This window comes from Hyla sarda, chromosome 2 (genome assembly GCF_029499605.1).
Source record: "Hyla sarda isolate aHylSar1 chromosome 2, aHylSar1.hap1, whole genome shotgun sequence".
NCBI classification, from domain to species: domain Eukaryota; kingdom Metazoa; phylum Chordata; class Amphibia; order Anura; family Hylidae; genus Hyla; species Hyla sarda.
The window spans coordinates 219,276,231-219,299,993 of record NC_079190.1 but is presented as its reverse complement, the minus strand read 5'-3'; the positions used below and the strand labels follow the sequence as shown (position 1 = coordinate 219,299,993).

General features: G+C 39.7%; 1 protein-coding gene across 2 annotated transcripts in view; it reads left to right on the top strand.

Annotated features, from left to right (window-relative positions):
* Nucleotides 1–19,760, top strand: part of ZZEF1 (zinc finger ZZ-type and EF-hand domain containing 1) — a 192,308-nt gene extending 172,548 nt beyond the window's left edge. For both annotated transcript variants that reach the window (XM_056556404.1, XM_056556405.1), the window contains exons 53-55: nt 11,190–11,340; nt 12,088–12,159; nt 18,663–19,760. In XM_056556404.1, the coding sequence (XP_056412379.1) occupies nt 11,190–11,340; nt 12,088–12,159; nt 18,663–18,737 (298 nt within the window). In that variant the 3' untranslated portion in view covers nt 18,738–19,760. The remainder of the gene's footprint in view (nt 1–11,189; nt 11,341–12,087; nt 12,160–18,662) is intronic.
* The last annotated feature ends 4,003 nt before the right edge of the window (nt 19,761–23,763 follow it).

Below are 23,763 nucleotides of genomic sequence, written 5' to 3'. Positions count from 1 at the left end.
GCACTACGATCGCAAACAGCCCCCTGACGTAACGGGCAGCAGTTTAGTTTCACTTTAGACGTGGCAATCAACTTTGAACGCTGCATCTAAAGGGTTAATAGCGCGCTGCATCGCAATCGGTGCCCAACCCGCTATGACAGGGGGCCACGCGTTATAGAAAGGGAGAGGACTCGGGGCGTGAAATCGCAGCGGGTGTCACTTCTGACACCTGTTGCGATCTGTCTATTAATGCAGGTACTACAGAGTGTGCTCCATGTTGGGAGTAGTAGTACTTGCAGGTAAGGAAAGATCATCGTCCTGTATATTGTATATATGCGGGTGGGTGGCCGCTCTTCTCTGGTCCCACTATAGTATATGCCATATATATACCTATTATTCATATTTCCCACAGAGAGCTGTGATTGGCTGGAACCATCTGGCCAATCACAGCTCTCTGCGGAAAATATAAATAAGTGATGTGAATTCTATTCACATCACTGGCCGGCTTGAGTATAGTGCAGTGATGTGAGTGCAGGAGAAAGCCTCTCCATCTCTACAATAGATGGGACTAGCTAGAGATGAGCGAACTTACAGTAAATTCGATTCATCACGAACTTCTCGGCTCGGCAGTTGATGACTTATCCTGCATGAATTAGTTCTGCTTTCAGGTGCTAACGTGGGCTGGAAAAGGTGGATACAGTCCTAGGAGACTCTTTCCTAGGACTGTATCCACCTTTTCCAGCCCACCGGAGCACCTGAAAGCTGAACTAATTTATGCAGGATAAATCATCAACTGCCGAGCCAAGAGGTTTGTGACGAATCGAATTTACTGTAAGTTCGCTCATCTCTAGATAGGACAATCGCATTGGGTGTCAGGAGTGACACCCGGGGCAATCTGTCTATTAGTACAGGTATTACAGCTCCCATCATGAAACAGTCTGTTTCATGCTGGGAGTTATAGTATTACCTAAAAAATAGAGAGAAAAAAAGTGAAACACACACACACTTTATTAAACACAATATTAAAATACAAAAAAAAATATTTTTACATTTAAATGGCCCCTTTCTACATTTTTATTATTGTCTGCTACATTTTTAGGTCCCTGCCCACCCACATAAATTGATTCCTGTTTAAAAATTAACAGTAAAAAAAATGTTTTCAAAAATGTAACATTTTCGGGAGCGGGCAGGGACCAGAAAATTCAGCGCTCAATATTAAATATGAATGAGAAGTGTATTTAATAATTTTTCTTTCTAGTTTTAGTTCTTAATCATATTATTATTATTTTTTTTCAATTTACATTTTTTAGCACCCTTTATTAAAAATGTTTTTTGCATTTAGATGTGCTGCCATTAATAATGGCAGGGGTAAGAGACAAGCCGAGGACAGGGACATCAGTAATATGTATAATACAATAGGCAAAAAAAGGCTGAGTTTCCCTAGTTCACCAAAAATCCATAAATTTACAAAGGTCTTCTATCAAAGAAATCAAAGATGCTTCAAATTGTAATTTGCGGGGGCAGATGGCCGGGACAATAAAGTATGTATGTATTTAATGTAATTGTGAAGGATGATGTAATTGTAATTATACAGTATGAGCTGGTTTTAAACGACAAATTACTGCAAAACTCTTCTTGTAATTCCAAGTAATGGATCGGAGCTATAATTTCAGTGGGATGGAAAGGACTTTCGTTGCAGTAAGGTGTAGAAGGGAATGTGGGATGTGAGATTACCTTTTTATATATGTGAAAAATCTTTACATTTTTATGTAGGGGATGATGAGAGTTGTAATTCTTGAATTTCAGTTGTCCCCACTTGCAATCACAGTGGTTGCAGCGGAGATGGTAGGGAGTCACTGGGACCGTATGAATGGAAGAAAGAAAGTTTTGAAATATACAGTAGCTGCTCTAATTGGAGCAAATTAAGGTTAATTGAATGAGACCACAGCCAATTAAGGTCAAATATGTAATAGAACATCAAAGGAATGTAGGTCAAATGGTTTGACCTTAATTGGCTGTGGTTTCATTATTCAGTTAAGGTCTCTCCCTCCTATTTCCTGTTCTTCATTCATCTCTCTGCTGTGTGAGCGGGAAAATGTTATATATATATATATATATATATATATATATATATATATATATATATATAAAATATATATATACACACACAGTGGGGATAAAAAGTTTGGGCACCCCAGGTAAAAATTTGTATTAATGTGCATAAAGAAGCCAAGGAAAGATGGAAAAATCTCCAAAAGGCATCAAAATACAAATTAGACATTCTTATAATATGTCAACAAAAGTTAGAGTTTATTTCCATCATTTTCAAAATAACAGAAAACAAAAAATGGCGTCTGCAAAAGTTTGGGCACCCTGCAGAGTTAATATCTTGTACTGTCCCCTTTGGCAAGTATCACAGCTTGTAAACGCTTTTTGTAGCCAGCCAAGAGTCTTTCAATTCTTGTTTGAGGTATCTTTGCCCATTCTTCCTTACAAAAGTCTTCCAGTTCTTCTGTTCTCTGTCACGCACTGCTCTTTTAAGGTCTATCCATAGATTTTCAATTATGTTGCGGTCAGGAGATTGTGAAGGCCATGGCAAAACCTTCAGTTTACGCCTCTTGATGTAATCCCCCGTGGATTTCGAGGTGTGTTTAGGATCATTATCCATTTGTAGAAGCCATCCTCTCTTTAACTTCAGCTTTTTCACAGATGGCATCAAGTTAGCATCCAAAATTTGCTGAAATTTTATTGAATCCATTTTTCCTTCTACTCGTGAGATGTTCCCTGTGCCACTGACTGCAATACAACCCCAAAGCATGATTGACCCACCCCCATGCTTAACAGTTGGAAAGAGGTTCTTTTCATTAATTTCTGTTCCCCATCTTCTCCAAACGTACCTTTGCTCATTCTGGCCAAAAAGTTAAATTTTAACCTCATCGGTCCACAGACCTGGTTTCCAAAATGCATCAGGCTTGTCTATATGTTCATTTGCAAAGTTCAACGCAGATTTTTGGGTGAGGGCGTAGAAGAGGTTTTCATCTGATGACTCTTCCATGAAGACCATATTTGTACAAGTATCTCTTTATAGTGGAATAGTGTACCATAACTCCAGTGTTTGCCAGATCTTTCTGGAGGAACTGTGCAGTCAAACGTGGGTTTTGAATTGTTTTTCTCACAATCCTGCGAGCTGTTCTGTCTGATATTTTTCTTGGTCTTCCAGATCTTGCTTTAACTTACACTGTTCCTGATGACTGCCATTTCTTAATTACAGTCCGAACAGAGGATATTGACATCTGAAAACGTTTTGCTATCTTCTTATAGCCTTCTCCAGCTTTGTGAGCGTAAACTATTTTCAGTTTCAGATTTCTAGACAACTGCTTAGAAGAACCCATGGTGCTGATTGTTGGGGCAAGGTCAGATGAGTCTGGGCATTTAAAACCTTTGAGATTGAAATCACCTGGCCTTCCCAGATGATGATTGAGAACAATCCATGACACTGGCAGGTCTCAGCTTAAAATTAAAAATGCTTAAAAATGCTATAAATTCTGCAGGGTGCCCAAACTTTTGCAGATGCCATTTTTTTGTTTTCTGTTATTTTGAAAGTGTAAATGATGGAAATATAACTTTTGTTGACATATTATAAGAATGTCTAATCTGTAATTTGATGCCTTTTGGAGATTTTTCCATCTTTCCTTGGCTTCTTTATGCACATTAATACAATTTTTTACCTGGGGTGCCCAAACTTTTGATCCCCACTGAATGTATATGTATATATGATCTAATGTGATAGTTACATTTACATGAGGGGGAAAAAAATATACATATATATGATATATATATAGCACTATCCATATCTCCCTCCTTCTCCTATATGTATATATATATATATATATATATGTGTATATATATATATATATATATATATATATATATGTATGTATGTATATATATATCATATATATGTATATTAGTGTGTATATGTATGTGTGTGTATATATATATATATATATATATATATGTGTATAATATAATATAATATAGCACCAGGTCCCACCAGACCTTTAGTACATTTAATGCTGTGTATTCGCTTCATAGCGGGTCTGGGCATATTAATTACCTCCTATTATTGGGAGGGCTCTATATACAGGGATGTGGAATTTCTATCGCCCGACGCCCCGGACTAGCAGTTTTGGGCGCCGGGCAGGTGAATTTGTCCAGCCCTTAGCCCGGCTTCGGGCAAGCAGGGCCGGACCTGACGACAAGTGCCGTGGCGATCTGCAGTCTGTATGGAGCGGGCACCTGACTCCTGCCGCTCCATACTCTGCAGCCTGTGTAGCAGAGCAGGGGAGATGAGAAGCTGTGTATTTGTCTTCTCTCCCCTGCTCTGCAGACGTGCGGGGGGAGATGAAGGGGGCGTGGCTTATTTCTCCCCGTGCAGACCTGCGTCCTTTGCCTTCGCTCCCCGCACGTCTGCACGGGGAGACTGTATGCGGCGCTCTGCAGTATGTATGGAGCGGGCTCCGGATTCCTGCCCGCTCCATACTCTGCAGCCCCCGGCTGTTCTCAGTAGCCGGGGGCCGCCGCTAATAGCCAGCATGCGGCGATCGCCGCAGCTGGCTATTAACCCTTTAGATCGCCGCTGTCAAAGCTGACAGCGGCGTCTAAAGGGACATGTGAACGCTCCCTGGTGGGCTAGTGGGGTCGATCGCCCCCCCGCAGCGCGATTGCAGGGGGGCGATCCACTATGGAGGTAGCCGGAGGACTTACCTCTGCTTCCTCCAGTCCCAGCTCTGTCATTGATAGATCCTGGCTGGACCAGGCTCTATCAATGGATCACAGAGCACACAGATTAATAGAGTTCAATAGATCTCTATTCATCTGTCTGAGGAATCTAATGATTACTCCTATAAGTGTAATAAAGTGTTAAAAAAAAATCATAATAAATAAAAGTTTTAATAAAAGTTTGAAAGACACACATTAACCCAGTGGTCTTCAAACTGTGCCCCTCCAGATGTTACAAAACTACAATTCCCAGCATGCCAGGACAGCCGTTGGCTGTCCGGGCATGCTGGGAGTTGTAGTTTTGCAACATCTGGAGGGCCACAGTTTGAAGACCGCTGCATTTACCCCTTCCATGTTAAAAGTTCAAATCACCCCCTTTACCTATATAAAAACATGTAAACATAATAAAAATAAACCTATTCATTATCGCTTCGTGCGTAATTGTACAACCTATTAAAATATAACATTATGTATCCCGTACGGTAAATGTAAAAAAAAAATACCAAACCACAGATTTGAAATTTTTATAATATCCCATAAAAAAAAGTAAAAAAGCGATTAAAAAGTCAGATGAATACCAAAATGGTACCGACACAAAAAACAGATTATGGCGCAAAAAATGAGCCCTCATACAGCCTGGTATGCGGAAAAAAAATAAAGCTACAGGGGTTAAAAAATGGCAATTAAAAAAAATTAGAAAAAGTCCAGAATTAGTAAAACATGACGTAAACGATACAAATCTGGTATCGCTGTAATCAGGCGCCTAAAGTATAAAACGAACATGTTACCTCAACCACAAGGTAAATGGCGCAGAAAAGAAAAACCACCAAATCTGCAAAATTATATTTTACTATTTCAATTTCACTTCCCTTAATATATATATATATATTTTTTTGGTTCAGAGAATGTTATTGAAAAATTAAAAGGTGTCATTACAGTAGGTAGTTATGGCTATTATAGGGCGAGGAGGAAAAAACGAGAGCGTAAAAGCGAAAATTGGCCGGACAAGTGGATCGTCATGAGGGACAAGTAGATTTTGCTCCATTTTAGTCCCGTGGACAAGTAGTTTTTTATAAAATTTCCACACCCCTGTATATATGTAAAAAATTTTTACCAATGAAAAAAATAGAGCTACAACAATCTCCAAAAGAATACCAAACTTTATTGTACATTATAGAAAAAATCTTTAAAACATGAGGTATAACTCACAATGGCACACCAATAAAAACTTTCAGTGCGGTACAGACCATATTGATTGCAAATGCTGATATTATAATATTGCACAATAACCTTGCAGAACTCTCGTTATGATCTGCGGACTAATTAGTGTCTCTAGGGGGGGACTAAACCTCCTGTCTGTAGTAACCTGTCCGCAGAAAAAAATGCTCTGTGTGCATGTATAATGCACGCATTAGCAGATGTAAAACTATTATAGAGTCATGTGCACTCACCCATTGTAAGTAAACGCCTGCACTCCACCGGACCCTTACAGTCACTGTTTCGCTCCTTCCTCAGGGGGCTTCAATCATACAATCCATTTTACATCTGGCATTATACATGCACACAGAGCAGTTTTTTCTGCGGACAGGTTACTACAGACAGGAGGTTTAGTCCCCCCCTAGAGACACTAATTAGTCCGCAGATCATAACGAGAGTTCTGCAAGGTTATTGTGCAATATTAAAATATCAGCATTTGCAATCAATATGGTCTGTACCGCACTGAAAGTTTTTATTGGTGTGCCATTGTGAGTTATACCTCATGTTTTAAAGATTTTTTCTATAATGTACAATAAAGTTTGGTATTCTTTTGGAGATTGTTGTAGCTCTATTTTTTTCATTGGAAAAAAAAAATAATAATAATAAAAAAAAAATATATATATATATATATATATATATATATAATATTATGTAACCTAATGTAAAAGTTTACATCTACAATATATATTACATATTTCTATATGGTACATATACTCGATATGCTGGGTCCTGCAACAGTATTGAGATATACTGTGGGACCCACCAACAGTCAGTTTGCAAACAGTGCACAATATATGCACTCACCTGTGTAAAATCTTCTTTATTTCATCATCATATAGTAACAAATATAAGCCGGCCTAGGTGGGATTGGGAAAATAAAGTGCAAAAGCCGAGGCTGTGCGGGTGGGTGGCAACAAGCTGGTTTCGCGGGTATTCCGCTTCCTCTGGCCTCACCGTGAAACCAGCTTGTCGCCCGCCCACACAGCCCCGGCTTTTGCACTTTATTTTCCCAATCCCACCTACGCCGGCTTATATTTGTTACTATATGATGATGAAATAAAGAAGATTTTACACAACGCACAGCATATCAAGTACAGTAACCCCCGACATCCGATGGCCCCGACATCAGAGGCCATCGCATCTCAATGTCAGCATCGACATACGATGCTTTTATATGTCGGGGCCATCGCATTAACTGCTATTCGACAGCGCAAAATGCTTAAGCTGCTGTCGAATAGCAGTTTAAGCATCCCAGACAGGTTCACTTACCTATCCCCGCTTAATGTTGGCACACCTGAAATTTTTCTAGAAAAGGAAGTATTGCTCACAGAAATGGATTGCAGTAACACATGTTTTGCTATACACATGTTTATTCCCTTTGTGTGTATTGGAACTAAACCAAAAAAGGGAGACAAAAAAGCTAATTGGACATAATGTCACACCAAACTCCAAAAATGGGCTGGACAAAATTATTGGCTCCCTTTCAAAATTGTGGAAAAATAAGATTGTTTCAAGCATGTGATGCTCCTTTAAACTCACCGGGGGCAAGTAACAGGTGTGGGCAATATAAAAATCACATCTGAAAGCAGATAAAGTGGAGAGAAGTTCACTTAGTCCTTGCATTGTGTGTCTGTGTGTGCCACACTAAGCATGGACAACAGAAAGAGAAGAGACCTGAAAACCAAAATTATGGAAAAATATCAACAATCTCAAGGTTACAAGTCCATCTCCAGAGATCTAGATTTGCCTTCACATCACTTATTCATATTTCCCGCAGAGAGCAGTGATTGGCCAGATGGTTCCAGCCAATCACAGCTCTCTGCGGGAAATATGAATAATAGGTATATATGGCATATACTCATACTACAGTAAATGCATTATACAGGACAATTGTAGCAGGTGTCAGGAGTGACACCCGCTGTGATCTTTCCTTACCTGCAGGTACTACTACTCCCAACATGGAGCACACTCTGTAGTACCTGCATTAATAGACAAATCGCAACAGGTGTCAGAAGTGACACCCGCTGCGATCTCACGCCCTGAGTCCGCTCCCTTTCTATAACGCGTGGCCCCCTGTCAAAGCGGGTCGGGCCGGCCTCTAACAACAGCCGGTACCCATGGCTAATAGCGTGCGGCACTGATCGCAGTGCCACGCGCTATTAACCCTTTAGATGCAGCAGTCAAATTTGATCGCCACGTCTAAAGTGAAACTAAACTGCTGCCGGTTACCTCAGGGGGCTGTTCGGGATCGCCGCTGCGAAATCGCGGCGTCCCAAACAGCTGTAGGTGTCCTCCTGGTGTCCGATCGCCGAATGACTGCTCAGTGCCTGAGATCCAGGCATGAGCAGTCAAGTGGCAGAATCATTGATCTATGTTATCCTATGGGATAACAAACATCAATGTAAAAGATCAGTGTGTGCATAACATTGCAAAAAAAAAAAGTTAATAAAGATCATTTAAATATCATTTATCAAAAGTTTGAATCACCCCCATTTTCCCATAAAAAAACTTTGTAAATAAAAATAAACGTGATGAAGAAATAGATGGTCCAGCGCAGGATAACGTGCAATAAAAGCCAAAATTTATTGTAGATTCAAGCCATAGGATAGCAGGACACAGGGTTACGCGTTTCAGCCGGAAAAACCAGCCTTACTCATACAAAGATACAAAAGAAATGGCCATTCCTTTATGGGAAATGGTGGAAGGAAACACCCAGGTGAACACCTGGTGTAATCACGCCCACCAGATCCCACAGTGGAAATACAAAAGCATGTGTATACATTCAGAAATAGACACAATATAAAATACTAACATAATTACAAAAAAAACACTTTTTAGAATATAACTATAAAAATTGGTATAATAATAGTTATAGTAATGGCCTGGACTGGTTAAAGGCATATATATACATGTATAACAAAGGGTATAAATTCCCAAATAAATTATATAAGCATATACAATATATGCAAAGGTATATAACTGTAAATTACAATAACCATAAAACCATAAAAAAGAGAGGCATTGAGAACCATAGGGTCGCAATCGTAGACAGGGGTACAATCAATTATTGTAATTCCTATTTATAATAAAATGTTATCAATAATAATAATGTAAAATCACATCCTGTCTACGATTAAGGCCCCTGGGAAATCTACAGTCTAATTCCATAATCCAGTATACCTCTCGGTCTAGCAATTTTTGCCTGAAATTGCCCCCTCTTTTAGGTGGAATAACTCTTTCAATTCCACATGGAATAATCTCCCTGGTGTACCCGGGCACAATGTTGGGTCACCATTGATGTGTGTCGGGAGTTAAAATGAGCAATATCTGAAATGTGCTTCCTGGTCCTAATTTTGAGAGAATTGGAGGTACATCCAACATACTGGAGTTTGCAGGTAGTACAGGAGAACATGTAGATAACATGCATAGTGTTGCAATTCATATATTGTTGTATTTTTTATTTTTTTCCGGTAGAATAGGAGCTGAATTCAACAACAAATGCATATTTTGTGCCCACATTTATATGAGCCCTTGGTAGTAAGCCATGTTTGTACAGATGACCTGGTGCTTATAAAAAGACTTGGGGATAATTTTTGTCCCAGAGTGGGAGCTTTTCTAGAGACACATCTATAGCCTGAGTCCATAATGGAACTGTATAATGGATCACCTGTAATAATAGGTATATATTTGTGGACTAGGCGACAGATGGTACTATAATCACTACTGTATTGGGTAACAAACATAACTGGCTTTCTACTTTTTTGTTGTTGTTGTAGTAACTCTTCCGATATGGCAGTGCTATTAACACTAGACTCTGAATTAGTGTGTTTTTTTAGGGGCAGAGGAAATTAGTTGGGAGCGATTTTTATTTAATGCAATTTGTGGTATCGCCGAATGCAGAAATGTCCGAATTATAAAAATATATAGTTAATTATGTCACACGGTCAATGGCGTACGAGCAAAAGAATTCCAAAGTCCAAAATGGCGTATTTTTGGTCACTTTTTATATCATGAAAAAATGAATAAAAAGCGATCAATAAGTCCAATAAATACAAAAATGTTACCGCTAAAAACTTCACATCACAGCACAAAAAATGAGCCCTCATACCGCCCCATATGCAGAAAAATAAGTCATAGGGGTCAGAATGACTATTTTAAACGTATACATTTTCCTGCATGTAGTTATGATTATTTTTCAGTAGTACGACAAAATCAACCCTATATAAGTAGGGTATAATTTTAATCGTATGGACCTACAGAATAAAGAGGTGCCATTTTTACCTAAAAATGTACTGTGTAGAAACGGAAGCCCCCAAAAGTTACAAAATGGCGTTTTTTCTTCAATTTTGTCGCACAATGATTTTTTTTCCATTTCGCCGTAAATTGTTGGGTAAAATGACTGATGTAATTACAAATTAGACTTGCTGGCGCTAAAAATAAGCCATCATATGGATTTTTAAGTGCAAAATTGAAAAAAATTATGATTTTTTAAAGGTGAGGAAAAAATGAAAGTGCAAAAAACGGAAAAACCCCGGGTCCTTAAGGTTAATGCAAATACTAGTAATGCAGAGTGTGCATGTTGGGAGTAGTAGTACCTGCAGTTGAGGACCGATCACAGCGGGTGTCACTCCTGACATTTGATGCGATCGTCCCATCTGCCGCCCGCATCTATATATTATACAGGACGATCGCAGCGGGTGTCAGGAGTGACACCCGGGGAGATATGTCTTTTAGCTCCGGTACTACCTCTCTGTTCCATACGTCTGTCCCATGCTGGAAGAAGTAGTACTACCTAGCAAATGTAAAAAATAGAGGAAAAAAAAGTGAAACACACACACACACTTTATTAAACACATTATTAAAATATATTACTAATACAAATTTGCTGCTAATTTATTCGGATCAAATCAAATTTTTGGGAAAAATTCTGCAAATAGGCCGAATCGAATTTTTAAAAAATTTGCTCATCTCTAATTCCCACTTATGAATCAATTACACATTATGCTTCAGAATTACGGATTTAGAGTCTTATTCACTACTACTTTTACTTTTTTGAACAATATCAGTAACACATACAATGAGGTAAGGGTGATTGAAGGCGGTTTCAGTACTATACACAGTTTGTGTTTTAACCATTAGCTTACTTTGTGTTCTTCCTTTACTCTTGACAGAGATTGCGATCTCAGACTGCTGAGACCATTATGGCCACTTTTCACATCCATGGAAAATGTAGCTTGTCAAGATGGCACTAGCTCTGGAGTTCTTCTTCCTCTACACAGATCTCTCACTGAATTGTTCTTCCTGGCAGAGAACTGTGCAAATGTAAGTGTTAAAGTCAAAGCTCATTAAGAGTAGCTGTACATATTTGAACATTGAATGCAGTTCAAACAAGACTTGCATTAATTAAAAGCATACACGAAGCAGCACTTCAACAAAAGAATCTAGAACACACTTTCATTGGGGGATAAAATGCTCTTAGAATCAGAATGTGGGAAAGGGGTGGGGTGTAAACTGTACCTGGCATTCAGCTGAAATTGCCATTTTGGAGCACCACTGTCAGCAGCTCATTGACTAACAGCATTGTTGTTTAAATGAGAACAGCAGTTTCTTCACAATGCTTTTATCAAGTGTCCTTTTGAGCTAAATGCTGGCACAGAGTTTAGCCCGGCCCCCAAGTTTTTTATGTGGTGTTGGAATAAAATTCATACTCTCCTAAGTGGTAGCCAGGAGCTCCTACCCTGCTCTGCTTGCAACTTCTGAGACTGACTAACTAACTTGTGACTGACCACTGATTGGCTGAGTAGGCAATCACTGTGGAGACAAATCCTTCTCAGAAGCAGAAAACAGAAGGATTTTTTTTTACAACCGCCCCAGTCCGTATAACTGTTTGTTTGTTTTTTTTTTACATCTGAAATATGCTTTTAAAATCGATTGCAGCCATATTGGTTGTGACTTTAAAATAGCTATTCAGCAACTGATGGCAAATGGTAACTAGTTATTGTCAATTTTTGTGTCTGAACAATGCTTTCGGTAGGTCTCTCACTCTTTCTTCATGTGTTGTCATTATAGGACCTGGGGTGTTTACAAGAATATCTTATTAGTTTAACCACAGATGATCAAATCGCCCATTACACAGAACAGGTATGTATGTTGGGATTTTGTGTAGCTTGTTCTGGGACTGTAGTATATACGCAAAGATGTACATTCATTGCTCTGATTGGTAGAAGCAGAATACAGAATCTGCAGTCCTTAACTCCTTGGGGACGAAGGGCGTATGCATACGCCCTCGCATCCCATCACTTAAGGACGGAGGGCGTATGGATACGCCTTCCGTCCTTAAGTGACGGGATGCGAGGGCGATGCATTTCCGATCACTGCCGGGCGGTGATCGGACCAGGATGACTGCTGATATCTATCAGCAGGCATCCCGTGGCAATGCCTAGGGGGGGTCCTGTCAGCGATCGCGGCAAATCGTTGGTCAATTTAGACCAGCGATTTGCCTGCGATCCGGGCTAATCAGGTCACTGGTGACCCGATCGCCTGGAAAATAAGAATGATCGGAACTGTCAGAGACAGCTCCGACCATCCTAAAGGATAGGAGCGAGGTGGCAGTGTTGCCACCCCTCCTATCCCCTGCCATTGGTCGGTCAGGCTGACCACCAATGGCAGGAGGGGGGCGTGGGGGTTAGAGTTAATTTCCCCCGCTCTGGCCACCGATCAAAGTCGGGGCAGAGCGCGGGGGAACACGAGGGGGGAGCATGGCCTGCTTACCTGGACCGGTGAAATCGGCATCCCGGAGCAGCGGCGGCCGGAAAGTGCGGCGGAGAAGGCTGCAGTGAAGATCGCGGTAAGTGATCTTCTCTGTGGCCTTCTAAAAGCTGCAAAACTACAACTCCCAGCATGCCCACAGCCAAAGACTGTCTGGGCATGCTGGGAGTTGTAGTTTTGCAACATCTGGAGGGCTACAGTTTGGAGACCACTACTTAGCGGTCTCCAAACTGTTCATCCCCAGTTGTTGCATAATTACAACTCCTAGCATGCCCAGGCATGCTGGGAGTTGTAGTTCTGCAAGTTCTGCAACATCTGAAGGGACAGATATTGCAGAACTACACACCCAGCATCCCTGACTGTCTGACCATGCTGGGAATTGTAGTTTTGCAACAGCTGTAGGCACACTGGTTGGGAAACACTGAGCTAGAGTCTGTTTCCTAACTCAGTGATTCCAACCCGTGTGCCTCCAGCTGTTGCAAAACTACAACTCTCAGAATGCACTGACAGACCGTACATGCTGGGAGTTGTAGTTTTGCAACAGCTGGAGGCACATTGGTTGGAATTACTGAGCTAGAGTCTGTTTTCTAACTCACTGGTTCCCCACCAGTGTGCCTACAGCTGTTGTAAAACTACAACTCCCAGCATGTACGGTCTGTCTGCATTCTGGGAGTTGTCATTTTGCCACAGCTGAAGGTTTGGGGCGCGCCCCACGGGCGGGTTTACAGTGGATTTCCTTCTACAAGTTTGAGCTGTGGCAAATTTTCCGCCGCAGCTCAAACTCCCAGCGGAAAACTTACTGTGAACCCCCGCCTCTGTTAATGTACCCTAAAAACACTATACTACACTACACTTTTTGCTGTTCTGGCACCATAGGTGCTTCCTAAATGTGACATGCCCCTCAAAAACCATTTCAGAAAAATTCACACTCCAAAATCCCATTATTGCTCCTTCCCTTCTGTGCCCTCTACTGCGCCCTCCGAACACTTGACATACACATATGAGGTATTTCCTTACTCGAGAGAAATTGGTTTACAAATTTTGGGGGGCTTTTTCTCCTATTACCCCTTGTAAAAATTCAAAAACTGGGTCTACAAGAACATGCGAACATTCTCCTTCACTTTGCTGCTATTCCTGTGAAACACCTAAAGGGTTAACAAACTTTCTGAATGTCATTTTGAATACTTTGAGGGGTGCAGTTTTTATAATGGGGTAATTTATGGGGCATTTCTAATATGAAGGCTATTCAAATCCACTTCAAAACTGAACTGGTCCCTGAAAAATTCCGATTTAGAAAATTGTGTGAAAAATTGGAAAATTGCTGCTGAACTTTGAAGCCCTCTGATGTCTTCCAAAAGTAAAAACACCTCAACTTTATGATGAAAATATAAAGTAGACATGTTGTATTTGTGAATTAATATATAATTTATTTGAAATGCCTGTTTTCCTTACAAGCAGAGAGCTTCAAAGTTAGAAAAATGCAACATTTTCAATTTTTTCATAAAATTTTGGAATTTTTCACTAAGAAATTATGCAAGTATCGACAAAAATGTACCACTAACTTAAAGTAGAATATAGTGTCCGGGAGAGGATATGGATCCGGCACCTACAGAACTAGGGGCAAGTAGTATTCCATGCACTACAGCAACAGCGCGGCTACGGCGTATAACTGACAGTGGTGGTGCGTGACTCCAAGCAGACACACAGATCAGTTCACAGAAGAAAAGACAGTGGATCGCACTCACCAAGTTCAGTTCTTTATTCCAACTTCATCAAGAAGACAGGTAAGTACATAGGTGGAGGCGGGGGGAGAAGGCAGGAGCTCCGGAAAAAGTTTTTTCGCGCCCTTCTGGCGCTTCCTCAAGCTGGTGTAAGAGGAAGCGCCAGAAAGGCGCAAAACAACTTGTTCTGGAGCTCCTGCCTTCTCCCCCCACCTCCACCTATGTACTTCTTGATGAAGTTGGAATAAAGAACTGAACTTGGTGAGTGCGATCCACTGCCTTTTCTTCTGTGAACTTAAAGTAGAATATGTCACAAAAAAACTATCTCTGAATCAGAATGAAAAGTAAAAGCATCCCAGAGTTATTAATGCTTAAAGTGATAGTGGTCAGAATTGCAAAAAATGATCCCGTCCTTAGGGTTAGAATGGGCGCCGTCCCCAAGGAGTTAAGGAGGCACGCCACTCATCCTACATTACTGGGTCATGCCGCATGAGTGACAACCACCATAGATTCCTATAATAGTGAGGTGATCTAACAGAGAACCAGGGACAGACATGTGGCATGATCTTGTCCCCTTTTCAGATGCCTGGGTGCCTGATTGTTTAACAATAGACTGGTTAAATCCGTGCTTTTTTTTTTTTTTATTGCTCTGCAGTAATGACTTGCTCTACATCCATGTAACCACAACAACCATTCACTGGCCTCAGTGGGGATGCTAGCATGGACAACCAAGAGCAGTGATTGGCTGTAGAGGTCACATGGATGTAACGTACATCATTCCTGCAGGAAAATAAAGACCAGGCGCTTCTAGAGTGATGGTGTTGTGGGAAGAGGGGGGGGGGATTGATCAGGCAATTTCATTTTATAGCATTTAATGCCATTAGGTTGGCAGATTTAAATTCATAAATGGCCCCCTGTAAGTCATGTGGTGAAGCTTAAAATGTGGTGTATTGTACTGTAGAGGAGGAATGAAGAAGCTAATAGTACAGTAGGGTAGGGTCACATGTGCCGTATTTTGCAGCTGTGTATTTTCCTATCCATTAAAGTCAATGGGTAGCAAAGTCAGTTGCAGAAAATACACAGAAAAATACAGCACATGTGACTCTACCCTTATACCACTCTGAATGCAGCACAGGGACAGAATTGTGATATTATAGCTATACCCCTAACTGGGCTAACAATCTTCATATTATTCAGTGACTTACATTCATCTGTCTGAGATAAAAACTGTCTGATTTTGCCCACAACAGCTACAGCTTAGCTTCCATATTTCAGATTGCTCTGGTAAAATGAAAACTGACCTGTGATTGGTTGCTATGGGCAAATCAGACCGCCCTCAGATCAATCTCTTTAAGGGTAAGGTCACATGTCTGATTTTGCTACCCATTGACTTCAATGGGTAGGAAAATATGCAGCAGCAAAATACGGCAAGGTGCTACCCTAAAGCTGGTTTCAATGGGAGCTTCAGCCTGTAACTGCACAGGAAGAGACATAAAAAAGAGGTATCCAGTTCCCAAAGAAATTTGAGGAATTAAAAGTCCAAAGTTTAATGATCCATATTGAAAACGCTGAAGATAAACACCCAGTGAAGGAAAAAAAAAAAAACTATGCCGATGCATTTTGGACCACTGGGTCCTTAGTCATAGCAAAGGAGGAAATATTAGCTGACCTTATATACCTTGTGTCTAATAGCACATGGTATCTGGGAAACCCTATTCCCAGCCTGGAAGCTGGCGTCTGTCATCACTTCCTTGGAGGGGTTACAGCAACTCAGTAAGAATTAATCCGTTCTTGTAGAGAAGAAAAATATTGAGATTTGCCATATAAATCTGCATAAAAGCTGTGCGATTCATACAAAAATAACTTAACCACAAGAAGAAAAAAGGAACAAAACTAAATAATTCCTCCAATCCAAAACAGTCCAGAATTCATAGGTTTTGAGTAACCAAAAAATGTATAAGATACGGAAAAAGGAAAATAATAATAATAATGAAAAGATAATAAGAAATCCAAAAAACTAACAAAATCCCCAAAAATAAATAAAAATATGACAAATCATCGCAACGTAACGTGAATCTAACTTAACCTTAATGCTTGAGGCCAATCTCCTCCCCTCTGGGGGCAAGGTACACGTTCAATTCCTGTAACCAGAATGAATTGCGGGTCCCCCGCATGCACTTCCAAAATATGCCTACTTAGACCAGAGAGTGCACGAGAACCACTTTCTCCTTGTACATGTTCGTAAAAACGCTTCTTTTTTACGATATATTTACGCTGGCAGATATATGGATGACCTCCTCCTAGTGTGGTCCGGTGGCAGACAGAGAATTGATGAATTTCTCACTTCATTAATAACAATGCAATGAACCTATAGTTCACCCTGGAATGGGGTGGAGAATGTATACATTTTTTGGATGTGACACTGTATGGAGATTGTATTGAGGGTCATGTGCATTCCAAATTATATAGAAAACCAACTCTGTCTGCCACGAGTTTCCCCCCGAAGCACGCGATACGTAATCTCCCAATAGGAGAATTCGTTAGGACTATAAGGGCTTCATCAGACAATGTCGCATATGAAGAGTCATGTCATGACATATTAACGAGGTTGCGAAAAAGAGGCTATGGTGTTAACATTCTAAACAGGGCAAAGAACATAGTTGACAGTAAAAACCGCAATGCTTATCTTGGTTCAGAAACAAATCAGGCAAAAACACATGGCCATAAAAGGGTTAATCTACCTGTGACCTTCTCTACTCCCTACAGCACCCATTTCAACCAGATCAGGACTATCATACAGAAACACCTACCTGTATTGTATGACAATGAGGACAACTGTCAAATTCTAGGTAACTGGGTCAGAATCGTGGCCAGAAAGGGTAAATCACTACAGGGAAGATTGTCAAACAGCGACTTCAAAGAAAGTCGAAATGAGTGCTGGTTAAGAACAGTGGGAAATTTTAAATGTTCGCGTATGAGGTGCAACCTATGCAAATACATGACACACACTAAACAGTTTCATTGACTTGCAAATGGTTAAATTCATAAAATTAAATCTTTTATAAATTGCACCTCAAGAAAACCAAAGAAGCGTTTTTACAAACCTTTTCATGTACAAGGAGAAAGTAGTGGTTCTCGTGCACTCTCTGGTCTAAGTAGGCATATTTTGGAAGTGCATACGGAGGACCCATAATTCATTCAGGTTAAAGGAATTGAACGTGTACCTCGCCCCCAGAGGGGAGGAGATTGGCTTCATGCAGTTTTCAAAAGAGAGGCATTTTGGATATTAAGGTTTGATTCACGTTACCCGCAAGGGTTGAACTCTCGCAATGACATGTCATATATTAATTTTATTTTATTTTTCTTTGGGATTTTGTTGGTTTTTTGGATTTTCATATTATCTTTTTATTATTATTATTTACATTTTTCCATATCCTATTTATTTTGGTTACTCAAAACCTAGAAATTTTAGACTGTTTTGGATCTGAGGAATTATTTTGTACTGTTCCTTCTTTCGCACAGCTTTTATGCAGATTTTTTTTCTTCTCTACAAGAACGGGTTAATTCTTACTGAGTTGCTGTAACCCCCCCAGGAAGTGATGAGAGGCCAGCTTCCAGGCAGGGATTAGGGTTTCCCTGACACCATGTGCTATTAGACACAAGGTATTTAAGGTCAGCTAATATTTTCCTCCTTTGCCATGACTAAGGACCCAATAGTCCGAAACGCGTAGGAGTTTTTACCTTCACTGGGTGTTTTTCTTTAGCGTTTTCAATTTTTTCAATCATTATACTTTGGACTTTTAATTCCTCTAATTTTTCTTTGGGAGCTGGATACCCCTTTCTTTGAAATCTACTTGCACCGAGGAAACTGCTCGGCTTCATCCTGGCTTCCTAAAACAAGTGCCCAGAGACTGATCTGCTATGAGCGGTGAGCTGGCTATTATAATTTTTCTTTGACTTTATTCACAGGAAGAAACATGTCACTTCTTTTCTGTGTAGTTCCCAGCCTCACATTGAATTAAATTGGATTGGAGTATCAGATGCTGACATGTTTTAGCCACGGAAATCAGCACGGTTTCCATGGCAAAAAAACATGTAGCGGTTAGCCATACGAGCATGCCCTTAACAATCTTTTTTGTTTGTTTCCTCTCGCAGGCACTGAAAAGCATTGCTGCTATAAGCTTTGCGATCAACTACCCAAACAAATCTACAAGTGTATGGGCTGAATGAGAACATGGCAGCATATCCTGTGACATTTCCACTTGATACTTATGAAGATCACCCCATAGGAAATGTGTATTGACGACAATACATGTACTTGCCTATAAACATTTGCACTCAAAACACCTTGGTTTTCTTTCAGCACTGCCACTAAATGTGCAACACTTGGTCTTAAATGCTATAGGATCTTTTTTGTTTGTTTCTTATTTTAATTGTTTTTGGTCTGATCTATAATGGGAATGAAATGGTAAATCAATACGGGGACATGATGGTCATAAAGAGAGGTAAATGGCTAAAGAAAAACACTTTTTGGATGTTGCAGTGCTGTTGGATATGAACTTCAAGCCGGTGAGATAAGTTTGGAAGGAATCAGTAGGATTGTCTGTAAGAAATAGTATCTGCTGGATTTCTTTGGGCCACATTATATTTTGCACTAGTTCGCTTACTTATCCTTACCCAATATCAGTTGAATCTTCTGGTCGTCAGACTTTATTTGTACCTGGATAATGTAAATTTCATGGCTAGTGCTTTGATATACAATGAATGAATAGAAATAATACAGGTATGCCTTGTTTTCCTGCTAAAAAGGGATTATCAACATTTTCTGTGTTTTCTACAGAACATTATGTTTATAGAACTGCATGCCAATACCTAGAATACTGTTGATTCTCCACAAATATAACAAGAGGAGTATGGTTTGTACTAAATGAATTGCCTATGGTATATCACATTAGAAAACCTATGATATCATTCACAAAGAGCATTGCGATATGTTGGGGAGGATCTGTTTTTAGTCCTTTAGTTTTTCAGTAGGCATTAATCACAGCTGAATGCAGGCTTCACGAATGGTCCTTATCCAGTTGTTCTCTACCAGTTGTTCTTCTCACGATCTCGCGTTCTCATGTACAGAACAGCGGCACTTTGTGTCACTCTAAAATAAATACTTGAATTTCTCATTACACAGGATCTTTATTAATTTTTTTTTATATTTCAGGTGATCAAGTTTTTATTTATTTTTTTTTTGTTTTTTTTTAAACAATGCCAGGCTTCATGTAAGCCAATCCAGTCCAAAATATCTGAAGTATGGAAGGGTTTCCATATTATTTTTAGCTTCCTTGTGCCATGCCAATAATCTAGATTGTTCACAGAGAGCAGATAGGATTGTCCTTCCCCATTGTGAAGCAGGAGCATTATGTATGCATGGTAGCTGGTATGTTTTGTGGCAAATATGCCGCTTTTCCACATCCATCTATCTTTTATCCTCTTACCTTTCTGCAGCTGTTTTAATAATAACCATTACTTATATTCAGAAAAAAATTCAATGCATGGCCAGTTTCTAGTAGTGCAGATAAATGCTTTCAAGTTTTGCACTAACAGGTGGTTTCCTATCATTTTAATCCAGGGAAGAGTTATATAGTAGACAAGTCTTTTTTAATACTTCATAATGGCTCTAAGGTTCGTTCTCAGGCTTATCATTACATTATTTTCTATTGCTTAGTTTTAATATATACTCATGTTTACATGATTACATAAGAAACCTAAAACTGTGGATGTGCTAATTGTCACACTTATTTATCATTTTTGGTTTGTTTTTCCTTGTAGTATGTAGATAAAGAATCACTTGCTTTCTTAATGTAGTCCCATGTGCTTTATATAGCACAAGGACCCAAATTTGGGCTGAAGTAATACTTACTAACCTGACTGTTCCCTCGGAGCTAGCTAGATGTCAACAGGATCCGAAGTGGCACAAATCAATTGTCACTGCTGTAAAACATAGATCATTAATAGGTTGGTAATACTTAGGTGCTTTTTTTTACCTATATTCTGTTTAATAATGTAGAATTATTATTTTTTTGCCTATACTGCAACAAGGTTTTATTGAACCACATTTCCACTGGTTTCTTTCTGATTTGTCCATGAAATATACATGTTCCATTTTCTTTGTTTAGAAATCTTTTACGAAGTTCTGTGTTGCATCTTGGAGACATGTGGTCTCTGTAGTTGGTATTGCTGGGTTGTACCAGAACTGGCCAGTGTGCATGGTATCCCGTCTGTAGTGGAGAAGCATGATTTGCACTTATCTGGTAGTAATGTATGTTCAGAATGCCCTACTCTAACAGTTAATTATTTGGCGTCATTTACACTGTGGCTCTCAGCACATAATGCAAAATGGGATGACTGTTCAACAGTGCTTAAAAAAACATAAATTGTTCTGATGTGGCTATTACCATTATTACCATTTAGGAAGACATTACTGGCTTAATGGTATGCTGTCAAAATGTGCCTAAGATATACAATTTAATATGTAGACACACACAAATAAACACTGTATTTAAGATTTGTTTCTGAAATTCTCTTGTTTTACAAACCAATTTTATTATGTTTTCTTTCTTTTTTTTCTTCTATTTTTTAAGGGTTTGAAAGATTTTGTTATTTGGTTGTAAAGAAAAATATACTATATTATAAATTTCTCATGTAAAAAGTTATACATATGATCTCAATATAATGGGAATATATTGTACAAAAAAATCACTAATAAAATATAGTGAATGCAACTGTTTGATATTTTATTATATATGTAAACAGAGGTCAGCCTATCTGCATTTCACATTATATGTCATCTTGTAAAACAATAAAAGTACACCCTGTAAGTAAATATTGTATGTTCCAATAAATTACATACAGTATTGTATCTCGCATAACTCCACGTGATGAGGATGAACTGTAGCCCATGAGACTTTTTTTTTTTTTTTTTCCCTTACAGGAGACTGGTTTCTACTGAGCTTTACATGCTAAACTCATTTTTATGCCCCTTTAATGGCCTAATTCTTGGTCATTCAGTAAAACTTGGGATGTTTGTCTAGTGTAAAGAAGTCACTGGTTGTTCATTTGTAAGGATGTGATATAATGTAATAGAGTAGTGTAGAGTAGCGGTGTGATGGATCCTCACTATACCTCCTTCTGTAGCAATCCGTGCTGTGATGGTCCTATGTAGCTTGCGGTGATCTCCTCTATGAAGTTCTGCGCCAGATTACACTAAGTTGGACTTCCCTCGGCTGGCAGCGTCTCAACTAGCGTGATACCCGTGAGTATCAGTCCAACCAAAAAAACACCTACTCGTTTCTGAAGAATAGTGAACACTATCCTTGACAAAGGAAGGTTGACCCCTTCCGAAACGTGTCAGAGGTTTTTTGGTTGGACTTAGCACCACTAGTGACATCACTATTCCATAAGCTCACTCTGTACTTATGGGTGTCACGCTGGTTGAGACGCCGCCGGCCAGAGAAGTTCTCCCAGCTTTGCATACCCGGAACGGAACTTCATAGAAGAGATCACCGCAAGCTACATAGGACCATCACAGCACAGATTTCTACAGAAGGAGGTATAGTAATGTATCATCTACCCCAAATGTTTTCGGAAGTAGTGAAGATCCATCACACCACCTCCCGTATGTAATATTCTGTTTGCAGTGGTCAGACCAAAGGGTAGCGCTCCGGGCTCCATTTGGAGGATCGCTTTCATTATCTTTATCTTGCTCTACAATAGCCCTACGCAGTGCTAGTGTATTTTTGTCCGTTTTATTTGAGCTAACCCTTTGGGGTTGTTTTGGGAGTTTTTAATAGGGTTCCACCATATAACACATTACAAGCTGCAATGCAGGCGCAGTATCCATAGCGCCAGTGGTCACTTAATTCTTAGTATAATTTAGTCTCTGTTCACATTAACATCATGGTTTCTGTTCAGTCTTCAAACCAATCAAATCTGAAAAGTCAGATGTGACTAGTGCAAAGAGCAGGTTGCATTGATGTTATGACTGCATCATCTCATGGGTTACTTGATGTTACACCCATGTGGATAAAATATCACTGCAGCCTCCATTTATTGGCTGATGCAACCATGTGACATCATTAAGGATGCAATAGATATGAATAAAGAGGAACAAGTGTGCAAATGATATGTGTCAATACCAAACATCATATAGTGAGTAACTGAAGAATGACCAGGAGAGTATTGTAGTAACCTCAATGTCAGGGTAGCGGTTCTTAAATCCAGATTTCTAAATGGTGGAGAAAAGATACAACATTGTTTTTGCAGGTCCAAACAAGAGAATAAAGGCATCTAAAAGCTCTATTACCAGGTGGTTCAGTTTCACTATTTCTGACACCTAATTGGCTAGGGGGTAGATTTCTTCCATTTCAGGTCAAGACCAATTCCACCCAAGCAGTTTCATCACTTAAGCAGAGACCATTAGCCTTGGTTGGGCAAACCTGCAAGGCTGCCACTTGGAAGAGTATACACCTTCTCTAAACACTGTAGGCTTAAAGTGTTGGCTCGTGAAGTCATGGCCATTGCACATAACTGTTCTTAGTGCTACTTCCAGACATTATTTTTTTTAAGTGTCCACGCCAGCACCCAGGCATGCCACCCTTCTTGCACTCTACCTTAGTTACCAGGATATTGGAATTTTACTATTTGGTTGACAACCTGTACTTTTCACTGAATAGTGGGGTATATAGTAGGCTCAGAGGAGTTGGTTAACCTAACATTTATACCCCATTTTGCAATTAAGTTCCCACCCATCTGACTATTAAGTGAAAAGTACAGATAGTCAACCAAATAGTAAAAACCCTATATTACAGGAGGCGGTGGACATAGCAAGGGAGTTTAAAAAAAAACAAAACTACATTTTAATAAAAAGCCTCTGCCTATAGGTGAAAGTGTATTCCCACCGAGCAACTCCTTTTAAGCCTTATTTCTGTAAAACCAGAAAATTCAGTTTCTTACTTGCAGGTGCACAGGCAATGCCATAATGTGAGCAGGAATATAAAGCATGCTGGGAGGGTGGGAGTTACTGCTGTAAGTATTAATGTAAGTTCTCTGCCAAGCAAAGGCAGGATACCTCAAGCACAACTTGAGTAAAACACAGGCTGCTCCAGTCAGTCCACTTCCATAGTCACATGATGACCATGCACTAGTCTTGCTTACAGTAATAGCAGTAGCTGCCTATACTGGAATTTCTTGGTTAATGTAATTA